General features: G+C 33.6%; 2 protein-coding genes across 4 annotated transcripts; both read left to right on the top strand.

Moving 5' to 3' along the window:
• The first annotated feature begins 1053 nt into the window (after nt 1–1053).
• LOC123888599 (protein FATTY ACID EXPORT 3, chloroplastic-like) lies at nt 1054–7512 on the top strand. Of its 2 annotated transcripts, XM_045937676.1 has the most exons (7): nt 1054–1544; nt 3074–3458; nt 5001–5171; nt 6375–6421; nt 6536–6564; nt 6973–7075; nt 7214–7512. In XM_045937676.1, exons 1-6 carry the CDS (start codon nt 1338–1340, stop codon nt 7061–7063), a joined length of 930 nt encoding a protein of 309 aa, XP_045793632.1. In that variant the 5' UTR covers nt 1054–1337; the 3' UTR covers nt 7064–7075; nt 7214–7512. The 2 variants fall into 2 exon arrangements, 1 of the variants encoding a protein (XP_045793632.1); XR_006802218.1 differs by having other exon boundaries at nt 1140–1544; nt 6536–7075.
• Nucleotides 7513–8804: 1292 nt separating this feature from the next.
• On the top strand, nt 8805–13765 carry LOC123888600 (protein FATTY ACID EXPORT 3, chloroplastic-like). 2 transcript variants are annotated; one of them, XM_045937677.1, is made up of 7 exons: nt 8806–9175; nt 9367–9601; nt 11115–11282; nt 12548–12594; nt 12708–12736; nt 13173–13275; nt 13415–13765. In XM_045937677.1, the coding sequence occupies exons 1-6, from the start codon at nt 8990–8992 to the stop codon at nt 13261–13263; spliced, it is 756 nt and encodes a 251-aa protein (XP_045793633.1). In that variant the 5' UTR covers nt 8806–8989; the 3' UTR covers nt 13264–13275; nt 13415–13765. The 2 variants fall into 2 exon arrangements, with proteins under 2 accessions (XP_045793634.1, XP_045793633.1); XM_045937678.1 differs by lacking the exon at nt 11115–11282 and having other exon boundaries at nt 8805–9175.
• The last annotated feature ends 412 nt before the right edge of the window (nt 13766–14177 follow it).

The following is a 14177-nucleotide window of genomic DNA, read 5'->3' as shown; positions in this document are numbered from 1 at the left end:
CGGTTATGTAGTACAATGACATATAGTTGCTCAAAAAAAAATCTTTTCTTTTTATAAGAAGAAAAAATATATCTATATATATTATAAAAAAAATAGCTTAAATAAGTTTTTGTCCTGTAAATATGAGTTTTATTTTTAATTCCCATAAAATTCTTCAACAACTTTTGATCTCTCAAATATTATTTATCACAACTTTTAATTCATACTTTTAATCAAACTCTTGTATATTTTTATATTTTTGAATGGTTTTTTGTATTATAAGAACATCTCTCATAAAAATTTATAATTTTTATATTTGAGTAAACTGTCAAATACCCCTCTGAAATTTTAAAATTTGTCAAATACCCTCCTGAAATTTTAAAATTCGTCACTAACATTCAGAGTCCACGTCAGGGGTAATTTAATTTTTATATTGTTTTTTTTTGTCATGAATATTGTTTTAATTTTTATCAAAAAGAAAACAATCGTTATTTCGTATTAAAACCTATGAAGCCATGATATGTGATACGATACCGATACGATACGACACCGATACGGAAAAAATTTCAAAATTCCCGATACGATACGTCTGGGATACATTATTTAAAAATTAAATTTAAAATTAAATATATAAATGCACAATATATAAACATAACTAAAATCGATAATGATAAAAATTAACATTCAACTTACTCAAAATAAGAAAACAAGTAACAATTACATATATTAAGTTAAGTACTACCCAAAAGGAGGGGGTGGGATGGGTAGCTTAACTGGTCAAGTTAGTTGAGCTAAGAGTTAAGGAGTTGGTGGTCCATAGTTCAAGTCATGACAAGGAAAAAAACTAATAAAGACATAGTTGATAACATCATACTCTAACATTCAATACTTAAGAGAAAATACGAAATGTATCCGTCTCCTCTCTGACGTTTCAATTATCAAAGAACATTAATTGTCGATGCTTCTCCGATACGTGTATCAAAAAATATCGAATAAATATAAATATCAAATACGTATCGAAAACGATATTTTGCAATTTTTAATTAAAATCATAATCTTTGTGAATTTAGTGATACGGTACTTAAAAAAAAAAAAAAGATACCAACAATAACAGCAACAGCAACAGCAACAGCAACACGTGACAAAGACACCGATTATTCCAAACCTGCTCTGAATTTTCGGAACAACCTAGTCCTTTCATCATATCATATATATATAAAATAAAATCACATTATTTCATTTCATTTCATAAACCCTTTTTCTTTTGATTATTTCTTCTTACTTTGATTCCTACTCATTCATTCAACACTTTCCTTCTACCCTCATCAAAATATTCTCGTTACCTTCGCCCTCTTCAAATGGCCTCCATCAATTTCACAATCGATTCAGTTTCTGTGTTAAACCCTAAACTCAATCATCATAATACTCGTCTATCTCTTCCTCATTCTTCAACCTTTCACCCTTTACTCAAACACAACCGCACTTTCAAACTCTCCCTTCACTCCATTCCTTTCAATCAACGGAAACCGTTAACCGTCACTTTCGCTGCTCCTCAACATGACTCTGTAAGTACAAAAGGAACTCACTTTATTTATTTTTACTCAAATGGGGTTATGCTCTATGCTAAACTCAGTACATTCATTGCTCTCAATCAATGTACTCCTTCCTGCCTTAATTATAAGCTAATATTGTATATTTGGATTTATTGAATAGCTGATGTATCTAATCTTAAATATAGACCGGATACATTTGAATATTTGCTTTGCTTATAATTAAGCCGGTAGAGAGTATGTACCAAATTTCAATTTAAATCTGGAGGGGGCTGGAATCACCGGATGTCAGAAATGATCCCGAACCACCTGTAGTGAAAAGTTAAATGGATTTTTTTTTTGGGGAAATTTAGCCTGTGTCCCATGTTATAAGCAAAAATCCACTTCATTAAATAACTGATGCATTGGTCTATATATAATATAGACCAGATACATCAATTGTTCTGTGAATCTAAAAACTACTGAACTTTTGCTTATAACAAGGAACATAAGGAGTAGATAGATGGATGGATATTAATCCAGAACTCTTCCTTTTGCCATTTTCAGATGTATTAAGAAAAATAGGTATTTCAATGTTTTAGAAACTGAACCGGACAACGAACCGGATGCCACAGGTAATGGTAAAACTGGGATCAAACTGCCAAAATAACCAAACCATAGTGAACGTGTGCAGTTTGGTTTCAAAAGCTGTTGTATTTAATGTGTCCATTTTGTATATGAATATTACTAACATATCCTTTTATATATAGATACTAGGAAGCACGGACATCTCTATGATTAGGTGTGTCGCGGTGTCCGACACGTGTCGGGGTCCGACACTTCTATGACACTCGTACGACACGTGTCGGATAGGTCAGACCGGTGTCCAAAAAAAGTCAATTTTTCCTTAACTTTGACACTCCTTTGATCAGTGTCCGACACGTGTAAGAGACTCACACGACACGTGTCGGACAAGTGTCCCAAAAACAATTATTTTTTACATATCTACAAGAGTTAAAGATGCGTCGAAACAACAATATTGATTAATGAGGGATTGAAGACATTGCATTTTGATTACAATAATTATAGTTTTTTCGATAGTAGATGGATAAATAAAGGTAAAATATTATTACATCTTGTTTTAAAACTTTTTTTAAGAAATAACTTGCTAAACTTAGATTTACATGTATATATTTTGATTTTCAATTTATATCTTTTATAAATATGTAGCGGTTTCAGTGTCTTATATTCTTTACATTAACGGTGTCGCCGTGTCCGTGTCAGTGTCATGTTGCGGTATCCGTGTTGGAGTGTGTGCTTCATAGTATAGATATATTCAATTTCAACTCTGAATTTTTGTCTTCTAAGAAAAATTAGTGGCCTTGATAAGGGGTATATGTTAAAAACAATAAAAAAAGAATGTATCTAGTAATTTGAAATGAAACATATATTTAGGGACACATTATTTTTCTAGAAGGTGCTGCTTATATAATTAAGAACATAGTGGTTAGTTAGAATCATTCAATGTTTCTCGAATTTGCTAATGTGGATTGTGAATTGTGTAGGATCATGGTGAAGTTGAAGTGGAGAAGGGGAATGATGTTGGTTCAGAGGAGGAATCACAAGAAGCGTGGAAGCAGGCTTTGGATACATTCAAGGAACAAGCTTTGAAGGTTCAAGGGGTTTCTCAGGAGGCTTATGAAGTGTATTCTAAGAAGGCCGTTGTCATTTTGAAGGATACTGCAGATCAGTTGAAGATACATGCTGATAAGGCGAAACAAGATTTGAGTGTTGTGGCAAAGGAAATTACTGAAGAAGGAAAAGAGTATTTTTCTTCTGCTACCGAGAATTCACCTGATGTGAAGGAAATTGTGGAGACTTTTACCTCCCCTGATGATGATCTCAGCAATGTTTCTGGAGTTCGGGACTTTTATGTTGGTATACCCTATGGTATGTATTTATGGCTGTTGTCTGGTATATGAATTTTGAAATGGGAATTTATTTTTAGGAATGATTTTTTGCCTAACATAATGCAGAGACTGTCGAGATGCATTTAAAATTAATAAGGTTTTAAGTTGCAGTCGTGGTTAAGCACTAATACAACAATCATTAATATGGCGGAAAATTGTGAGTAAATGTGGCTGCAATTGTGGTTACGATGCGGTTTCAGAAACCTTTCAAACTATGATATTGCAGCTGCAATTGTGGGGGGACTGGAAAAACTAAGGAAACTGAAGTTAGATTTTTTATTGACACATTCAGGCTCAGTCTCTATAAGGCAGTAGTGCTCCTACTAATGGGGATTATAATTTATGCCTGTAAGGATTAGCCTTTTGTATGACTTATATATGCTAATAAGGATTGGTATTGATTATTCTCTAAGAGAGGTAAAGTCATTATCAATGGCGGATGACATATTATGATTTCCAGTCAAAATCCTGCCATATCACAGCCGCCTATGGCAGAATCATAGGGGATATAATAGGCATGATGGCGTATGGCCTATGAAGCTGACATACACTCTTTGGATTAGGCGTGTCCTGGTGTCGGACACCGACACAACACCGGCACAACACCGGCACATGTCATTTTTACAAATTCTCGGTGTCGACATGTCTGTGTTGTGTCCGATGTCCTTGTCTGTGTCCCTGCTTCATAGCCTATAGTGGCTGAGTCAGTGTCAGAAGTCCCACATTGGCTAGAGGTATGGCAAAGATAACCTTTATAAGTGTAGTGCAAACCTCAACTCTCAAGCTAGCTTTTGTGGTTGAGTATAGGCCTCTCAAATTCTAATATGGTATTAGAGCCTATCCTAGATCCATTTGTTGTTTGTCGTGGAGACCTCCCATAATTGGGCCACCCGTTGCTGTTGATTCCACGTTCCAGCTTGTTCAGTCCTGGACGTGTGGGAGTGTGTTAGAAGTCCCACATTGGCTAGAGATATGACAAAGATAGCCTTTATAAGTGTAGTGCAACCCTCAACTCTCAAGCTAGCTTTTGTGGTTGAGTATAGGCCTCTCAAATTCTAATAGTCAAATCTCGCTATGCCATAGCACCATGGCGCCGTGTTGCTGTTGGTGCCTTTCTGAATGTTGTGATGATTAATAGGGCCCATGGTAGTTAAAATTGCAATATTCCTCGTTGGATTGAACACCCTTTTTGTTTTTAAGTTCTATGTTTTGTAATTTTATTTTTTTTGTATATTTCATGTTGTTAACTTGTTTCTTTAAAATTGTGAATTTGTAATTCATGAGCTGTATATTACCTTGTTATGCATTTTCAATGCAAGTTCTAAATAACTGTTTGTGGTGATTTACATTTGATCGTTGTTATTTATATTATGTAAGAGACAGAGTGTGCATGAAATTTTTCATTTTAGGCATGATCTTATGATTTGTGTTATTTATATTATCGTTGTTATTTATATTATGGAAGAGAGAGTGTGTGCATGACTTATATGTGATATGATATGATTCTGCTATTATTTTGCAGGTTTGGTACTCTCTCTGGGTGGATTCCTTTCCTTTATGATAACCGGAAGCATTGCAGCAATAAGGTTTGGGGTGATTTTAGGCGGTGTCCTATTGGCTTTAAGCATTTCAAGCCTGAAATCATATAAGAAAGGACAGCCCTCTTCTCTAGGTTTGAAAGGAGGCCAAACAGGTAAGATCATAAGCTTTATATGTAACAAAAAATGCTGAATCAATTTTTTATTATTTTTAATTTTAAAAAGGGTTATATGAATATTAAAATTAAATATTAGTCCTTAAGTTTTGAAACAGTATCACACCAAGTTGTCAAAAATGAAATCTCCTACCGAGGGTTGGAAGGGGTGAAAAAAAAAATTAAATTGAGGAATTGGAAGACCCTAACCTAATGAAATTGCAAAATCGTATGTGCGCCTTTGAATCACAATAAACGATTAATTTGACCTAAATAGGTTGTGTACAAACTCATGAGTAATGAGTCACACAAGGTCACGTCTTAACTTAAAAGTTATGAGTTAACAATTCCAAATAGAGAAAATATAAGGTTCGATCTGAGGAGGAACGTTGTGATATTAGGTCACAATGGGGATATAATTTACAGTTAACCCACTAGAATGGCATTAAAGTGGGCATCTGAATTGCATAAGCTTGCCAATCTCCCAAGTATTCGAGTTTTCAAATTGATCCTCTACCAATCACACCAAGATGTGTGCGCAAGATTGGGCAACAGTGTTGAACTGTTGGATCGTGCAATCATACAAGTTTAATTGCAATTTTGATGAGGAGAGGGGTAACTCAATTGCTTTGAGCTAAGGGTTAAATGAATTAAGGAGTTAAAGAACCAGGGTTCAAGTCCTCATGAAGGCGAAAAAGTACTAACATTAACAATTAATTACTAACTTTGGCTGTTTAAAAGAAAACAAAAAATTGCAATTTTGACAACAGCATTCATGCAACCGATTATCATTGGTTTAATTGTAAAATATTTGTAAATGTAACAAATATGTTAGCCTAAATTTTATATGCCATTTGTGTTTAGCCTAAATGTAACAAATATTTGTGCATTTAAGGGTTTAAATTCTGCTTTCCTGTACAATTGGTGCCTCTTATCTGCTTTAAATTAATTGTCTTTTGTTAGCAAAAGTTTAAATACTCGACGAATTGTGATCAAATATATTATAACAAGAGATTAAACAATACATTATTTACATTCCAATGATACATAAAATACACTGTTCTATTCTAGATCATGATGTTTCCATCTCTCTGATATTTTAAACATCAACTATTTTTTGTAATTCATTGGTAGTTTTATTTCTTCAATTATGTCTGTTTATCCCTTGTGGAGCTGATTTTAAATTACTTGTTGGGCTTGCAGTAATAGCAGGTATCTTGTTTCTGCGTGAGATCATCTCAGTTGGCAGAGTAAGAGATAGTTTGTATTGAACATCTGTCAAATTAAGTATAATTTTCCTGCTCATAAAAACACAATATGTTTCAAACTTCTAATAATTGCTTGTTCTTTGTTCCTTTTCCCAGGGATCAACCTATTTCACTGCCTTGATCAGGTTCTTGAAACTTTATTATTTTACTTACATATATCTTCATTTTAGAGACTCTAGCATTTTTCGTTATCCCACGCCGCTCTTTACCGATAATGTCAACCACTTGCTGCTGTTTCATGTTTAAGTAAAACTTCAGCGATATTGAATTGAAATCAGTTTAATTAGAGTTACAAATGGCGGTGTCCTGACATTGCATGTGGGCCGACAAATAATTGCTAATTGGAAATTAAGAATGTTGGAAAATTGCAAAAGACTAAACAGAAAACTCTGCTAGCATATTATGTTTCTATTTAACCTGCAGAAATTCAGATCGAAAATTGAATGTCATTTGGCTCATTCTTTTGTCCAATTCTTTGATCTTTCACAATAATTAATATTTTGCTGTATAATAACATTGTTTAGCATTTGCAGTGGTGCGGTAGTGGCATTTTACGTCTATAGACTGGTTTTGGAGGGTAAAACACAAAAAGGTTCAAACTTGGAAGGTGAAGCAGGAAACTAGTTCATTGATAAGGTTAGCCTAATCAATTTATAGATATCATATTTTAGTCCTAACAAATTTCAGTTGAACATACAAGAAAAAGATATTCTTTTCGACATACAAACGTCGTTTTTGCATCATGAATGTAATCGTTTTCTATTTGCAATTCAGTATCAAGTGGAAGATCCGTGTGATGATTGGATAAAAACTGAAGATCTGCATGAAGACCTTCATTTGTTGTCAGGCAGAATAGGCAAATATCTTGTCAATATGTAGCAGAATCGGTCATCCTAGAAACGACATATAGTCGATTTACTTTTGCGAACGCATGCAATTTTTTTTTTTTTTGAGTTGGATGTCATAAAAAATTGTGAATCTCAAATTATTGATCTTTGGTCATATGTGGAAGAATTGAGTATGGTTGTTAAGATTTAGATTTGGTTTGTTAATGCTATATTTTTAGCTGAAAATTTTAGGTATCTTTAGGGAGTATTTAACTATTTTTATCTCTTCTGTTATTGCTATTTTAGCATATAAATAAATTAAGTTTATTTTATTGTAAGAAAAATTACTCCCAAAGACATCCAAGACATCTATAAGACTAATTCAACACATATTACCAATATTATTATTAGGTTAGATTCATTATATATCACTTAAGTTCAATCTCGAGACCTTACCATTATTTTTGTTAGTTTCAATGATACTTGGTCTATAGAAAGGTAAAACAAGAAGGTAAACCATAATTTTAGTCTCGGTGTAACTCGGGAACACACAAGCTCGATCAAGCAACATCTACCTACACAAGTTCGATCAGGAGATAGAAGGATCTGACAAAAGTACGAAATTCTCGTGGTCACTCGTTCCTCACTTGTTCCAATCCTAGTAAAGAGTTTCAGATCCAATTTTACACTACATACGAAATTCCATTATGGCTCTCACTGTTTGATTTAACTGCTCAAATATAATTTTGAGCGGTTAATTTATTTCTTATTTGTATTTTTTGTCGATTAATTTGGTCTATATAATTACTAATATGATTACTAGAAAAGAGAAATTAGAATGTGTTTTGAATATTGATACATTCAAGAATTTAATGTGAGATTAATAAAAAAAATTGTGAATGATTATATACTCTTTTTTTTAGTCAAGTAGCCTAGTGGCTAGAAAATTCACCTTAAAGGTGAATAAGAGCATCCACAATGGAGATACTCGTTTTTGAGTACTTACTGAACCCCACGTGTATACATCACTCATTTATAATTTTTTAATTAATAGTACTTAATAAGTACTCAATCCCTCCAACTCAGATCTCTTAAAAAGTTCTAAATGGGTCTCACCAATAACATATTCCACCAATAACTATACATCAATATAAATGGGACCCAGAAAAACAAAATAGATACTACTTCTTATTGTAGAACCAATACACATTATGTACTCTTTGTGTTTTGCTCCAATGAGGGTACCTATTAGGTACTAGTACTTAAAAAAATAAGTACCCACCATTGGAGATGGTCTAAGAGATGTTGGGTTGGAGGGATTGGGTACTTATTAGGTACTATTATTAAAAAAATTATAAATGAATGATGTGTATACGTGAGATCCAGTTAAGTACTAAAAAATGAGTATCTCCAATGTGGATGCTCTAAGTGGAGTATTCCGAATTCAAATTCGTACTGCTGCACATGTTCCTACCAACTAAAGTATACTTACGTAAAGAATATTTATTTTTATTTTTATTTATATCGGCGCTGAAGATCGAATGTCATGCATATTATCCAAAGAGCTCGCCTATAAATCATCAAACTTCTGACAGAGGTCCCGATCTCATTTCATAAACCCTTTCTTCTCTTTAATTCTTTCTTCTTGGTTTGATTTCTACTCTTTCCTCCACCCTCACCAAAATTCTCGTTACCTTCACCATCTTCAATCTCTCTGTACTAAATGACCTCCATCAATTTCACTATCAATTCAGTTTCTGCGTTAAACCCTAAACTCAATCATCATAATGCTCGTCACTCTCTTCTCCATTCTCCAACCTTTCACCCATTTCTCAAACAAAACCGCACTTTCAAACCCTCCCTTCAGAAACCGTTAACCGTCACTTTCGTTGCACCTCAACATGACTCTGTAAGTTGTTTTCTCAAATGGCGTTATCCTCTTTCTACTATACTCAATACACCATTCGTTTCTCAATCAATGCATGTTCCAACTCTAAAGGGGCTTATAATTAGGAAGATAGGTAGTAGTAGTGGTAGTTAGTTAGAATTATTCGAAATTGTTGAATTTGCTAATGCTGATTGTGAACTTGAACTATATAGGATCATGGTGAAGTTGAGGTGGAGAAGGGGAATATGTTGGAACAGTTGAAGATACAGGTTGATAAGGTAACTCATGCTTTGGATGCTGTGACAAAGAAATTTATTACCGAAGAAGGAAACGAGTCTTTTTCTTATACCACCGCGAAGGAAATTATTGAGACTTTTAGCATCCCTGTTGATGATCTCTTCAGCAATGTTTCTGGAATTCGGGACTTTTATGTTGGTATACCCTACGGTATGTAATTCTGGCTGTTGTGTTGTAAATGAATTTTTAAATGGGAATTTATTTTTATGAATCATTTGTTGCCTACATAATGCAGAAACTGTTGAGTTGCATTTAAATTTAATAAGGTTGCAGTTGTGGTTACATACTAACACAACAATCATTGCGATCAGGAGGGGGCTGACCCCCGAACCAGATTAGGCGGTCCTGTTGACCGGATAAGATAATGGTGGTGAAAACAAAACACAACAATCATTAATATAACGTACAATTGTGAATAAATGTGGTTGCAATTGTGGTTATGATGTGGTTTCAGAAACCTTTCAAACTATGATATTGCAGCAGAAATTGTGGCTGTGGACCGTAAATTGAAATCATGGACTAGTTTATTTATTGATGTTGTTGATTATCATGTAAGAGAGGTAAAGTTGTTATCAATGGCGGATGATATATTTATGGTTTCCAGCCTAAAATCTGCCATATAAATATGGCGTTACGGCTGCCTATGGTGGAATCACAGCGGATATAATAGGCTTGGTGGCCTATGGCGGCTGAGACAGAACCCGCTATACCATAACACCATGGTGCCATTGCGATGGCAAATTGGCAACACTGGTCCTTATAAGGAATGATGTTATTGGTGTCTTTCTGAATGTTGGGCTGATTAATAGGGCCCATGGTAGTTCAAATTGCAATTTTCCTCGCTGGATTGTTATTGTACACCCTTATGGTTTTTAAGTTCTATCTGTTGTAAATTTTTTATATATTTAGTGTTGTTAACTTGTTTCTTTTAATGCAGTGAATTTTTTTTTTGTGAGCTGTATATTACCTTGTTATGCATTTTCAATGCAAGTGATAGAACACCAAGATCCCGTATTTACATGAGCACTATTTATAGAAGTAATTAGAATGAGGGAGAAGAAGAGTTAGTGGTATTTTATGGGAGTTAGTGACATTTTATGGGAATAAATCTGTTAGAAAAGGGATGGAAGGGTAGTGAGGAAGGCATTCAGAAAGTTGATAAGAATTTGTTTAGGAGAGATATCTCTCTGATCTAGGAGGATTGCTATGGGAGGAGTGTTTCACACTCTGGTTTATGATTTCAGTTTGTGCTTCTACCATTGTAGAGCCTTTGTGCTCAATCTTTTCCATAGATAAAATATAGTTTCATTAATATCAAAAAAAAAAATATATAGTTTCATTGTCTTGATTTAAAGAAATAGTGTGTGCAATGTGCATTTAATTTTGCTTTCCAGACATATCTTATGATTTGTGTTATGATGTTGTATCACACAATTTATGTTTTTGCTCACATTACCATTCATACATTGGGTATCGATTTTGACATCCATAATAGGGCCGGCTCATTGACCTCAATATCAGTATTGTACATATGTCATCTCATTAAATGATTTTGTAAACATATATAAACATTAATTGTATGACTTTTATTATGCTGACTGGAAACATTTTGTTCTCCTTTCCCAATATTTATGTGTGATATGATACTGGTATTATTTTTCAGGTTACATACTATCTTGGGGTGGCTTCCTTTCCTTTATGATAACCGGAAGCATTGCAGCAATAAGGTTTGGGCTGGTTTTAGGTGGTGCCCTATTAGCTTTAAGCATTTTAAGTCTGAAATCATATAGGAAAGGAAAGCCCTCTTTTCTAGCTTTGATAGGCCAGACAGGTAAGATCATATGATTGTTTTTTTTTTGGTCAAGTAGTCTAATGGCTAGAAATTCACCTCTTGAGGTGAATAAGTGGGAGATCCCGGGTTCGAACCCTGGCCCTGCACATAAAATGCAATATCCTTACCAACTGAGCTATGCTCAAGGGGATGATAAGATCATATGATTTATATGTAACAAAAAATGCTGAATCAATTTTATATTATTTTAAATTTTAAAAAGGGTTATATGAATAAGAAAATTAAATAGTAGTTTGCAATAATATCACAACATGATTGGCAAAAATGAAATCTCCCACCTAGGATTGGAAGGGGTGAGAAAACATTTAAATTGAGGAATTGGAAGACCTTACTGAAATTGCAAAATTATATATATGACCATCTCTGAATCACAACAAACAATTAATTGGACTTAAAATAGGTTGCGTACAAAATCATGAGTCACAAGGTCGCATCTTAACTTAAAGTTGCGAGTTAACAACTCCAAATAGAGAAAACATAAGATTCAATCTAAGGAGGAAGGTTGTGAGATTAGGTCACAATGGGGATGGAATTTACATTAGAGGTGTGAGCATCTGAATTGCAGAAGCTTGCCAATCTCCCAAGTATTCAAGTTTTCTATGTGATCCTATATCAATCACACCAAGACATGATTTTAGGTGTGCACAGGATTGTGCGCAACAGTGTTGAACTATGGGATCACGCAACCAATTATCATTGGTTTAATTTTAAAATATTTGTAAATGTAACAAATATGTTAGCATGAATTTTATATGCCGACATTGTTTATATTTTCTTCAAAAATCGTAGTTATAAGTTCCAATTGATTTATTGGGTTTGACCGTTTCCTATTTGTCTTTTACTTATTTGATCTGTGTTTACTTTTAAAAAATATGAAAAGTATGGGTTGGAAACACCAAATTAGCCCTACTGAACTGAAACATTGTAATGCTGACTTGCAATTGTTTCACGAAAGTGTTGCATATTTTAGGGTTTAAATTGGTGCCTATTATCTGCTTTAATTGTCTTCTGTTAGCAAAAGTTTAAATACTCAGCAAATTGTGATCAAATATATTATAATAAGAAGATTAAACAATACATTATTTACATTCCAATGATACTTAAAATGCGCTGTTCTATTCTAGATAATGATGTTTCCATCTCTGATATTTTAAACATCAACTATTTTTTGTAATTGATGGGTGGTTTTCTTTTTTCAATTATGTCTGTTTATGCTGATTTTAAACTACTTGTTGGGCTTGCAGCAATAGCAAGTATCTTGTTTCTGCGGAAGATCGGCTCAGTTGGCAGAGTAAGAGATAGTTTTTATTTAACATTTGTCAAAACAAATCTAAATTATCTGCTCATAAAAATGCTATATGTTTCAAACTTTAATAATTGCTTGTTCTCGTTTCCTTTTCCCAGGGATCAACTTATTTCACTGCCTTGATCAGGTTCTTGAATCTCTAGCATTTTTCGTTTTCCCACGCTGACCTTCACCGATAATGTCAACCTCTTGCTGCTGTTTCATGTTCAAGTCAAACTTCAGCGGTTCTATTTCATGTTTTCCCACGCTGACCTTGATCAGATTTTATTAGTTACAAACGGTGGTGTCGTGACATTGCATTTGGGCTGACAAATAATTGCTAATTGGAAATTAAGAATGTTGGAAAATTGCAATTCTGTCGGAAGCTTATAAAACAACGGATTTTGCAAAAGACTAAACAGAAAACCCAGCTAGCATAATCGGATTTCTATATAACCTGCAGAAATGCAGATCGTAAAGTGAATGTCATTTGGCTCATTCTCATAATCTCATTCTTTTGTCCAATTCGATCTTTCACAATAATTAATACTTAGCTGTATAATAACATTGTTTAGCATTTGCAGTGGCGCGGTAGTGGCATTTTATGTCTATAGACTGGTTTTGGATGGTAAAACACAAAAAGGTTCAAACTTGGAAGGTGAAGCAGGAAACTAGTTCAGTGATAAGGTTAGCCTATTCAATTTATACATATCATATTTTAGTCCTAACAAAAGTTCAGTTGAACATACATGAAAAATATATTATTTTCAACATACAGAAGTCCTTTTTGCAGCAAGAATGTAATCGTTTTCTATTTGCAATTCAGCGTCAAGTGGATGATCCGTGTGATGATCAGATAAAAACTGAAGTTCTGCGTGAAGACATAGTAGATTTAGGTGATTATTTATTTCTTTGATATTCACTGGCTGGATGGTCAAGACTCGTTGCTGATGGTGGTTAGGGTTACTGGTAAACGATTAATGGCAATATGCATTAATATTTTTGGTAGCAGAACGTACTCCTGTGGTGAAAAGAACAATGAGCACTGCTCCATGAATATTCTTTTTGAAGTCATGGATGGAAAAAAATCAGAGCATGGGAAATCTTGATATAGTACTCTAGTGTATAACTATGATGATTTTATGAATGAAATCTATTTTAGATGGGATTTTATGAACTGGTTGTATTAATTTTTTGAAAAGTAGTAACTCCTTGCATGCTTCACTCAACAACAACAACAACAATAATAATAATAATAATAATAATAATAAAGTTACTATATTCAGTTGTTTCTTCCTTTACCAATTTATCAATTAAAATTTGCATTAATAAAATGAGTTGAGTAAAATGGTCTTAGTTTTAAAGAATAAGAAACAAAAATAGTATTTTAAAAGTCGGTGTGATAAAATAATTTTATAAAAATTAATATGACAATATAGGTGCATAAATATTCTAACATATAAAGATTCTATGCAGTTGCATTTTCACGTATTGTCCTCATTTTGCAAACTGCAGATCCTCTGATCAAAATAAGGTAGCTCATATTTCAATTGTATTGTATATATTTCAAGTGAAATATGAGTCGGCTA

Source organism: Trifolium pratense, linkage group LG6, assembly GCF_020283565.1.
Source record: "Trifolium pratense cultivar HEN17-A07 linkage group LG6, ARS_RC_1.1, whole genome shotgun sequence".
Taxonomy (NCBI): Eukaryota; Viridiplantae; Streptophyta; class Magnoliopsida; order Fabales; family Fabaceae; genus Trifolium; species Trifolium pratense.
This window is presented reverse-complemented; position numbering and strand designations above follow the sequence as displayed.

Coding starts and splice junctions, on each gene's coding strand:
- LOC123888599 (XM_045937676.1), top strand. CDS start 1,338: ATGGCCTCCATCAATTTCACAATCGATTCAGTTTCTGTGTTAAACCCT. Junction 3,459..5,000: donor TTATGTTGGTATACCCTATG/GTATGTATTTAT, acceptor ATTATTTTGCAG/GTTTGGTACTCTCTCTGGGT. Junction 5,172..6,374: donor TTTGAAAGGAGGCCAAACAG/GTAAGATCATAA, acceptor TTGGGCTTGCAG/TAATAGCAGGTATCTTGTTT.
- LOC123888600 (XM_045937677.1), top strand. CDS start 8,990: ATGACCTCCATCAATTTCACTATCAATTCAGTTTCTGCGTTAAACCCT. Junction 11,283..12,547: donor AGCTTTGATAGGCCAGACAG/GTAAGATCATAT, acceptor TTGGGCTTGCAG/CAATAGCAAGTATCTTGTTT. Junction 12,737..13,172: donor TATTTCACTGCCTTGATCAG/GTTCTTGAATCT, acceptor TAGCATTTGCAG/TGGCGCGGTAGTGGCATTTT.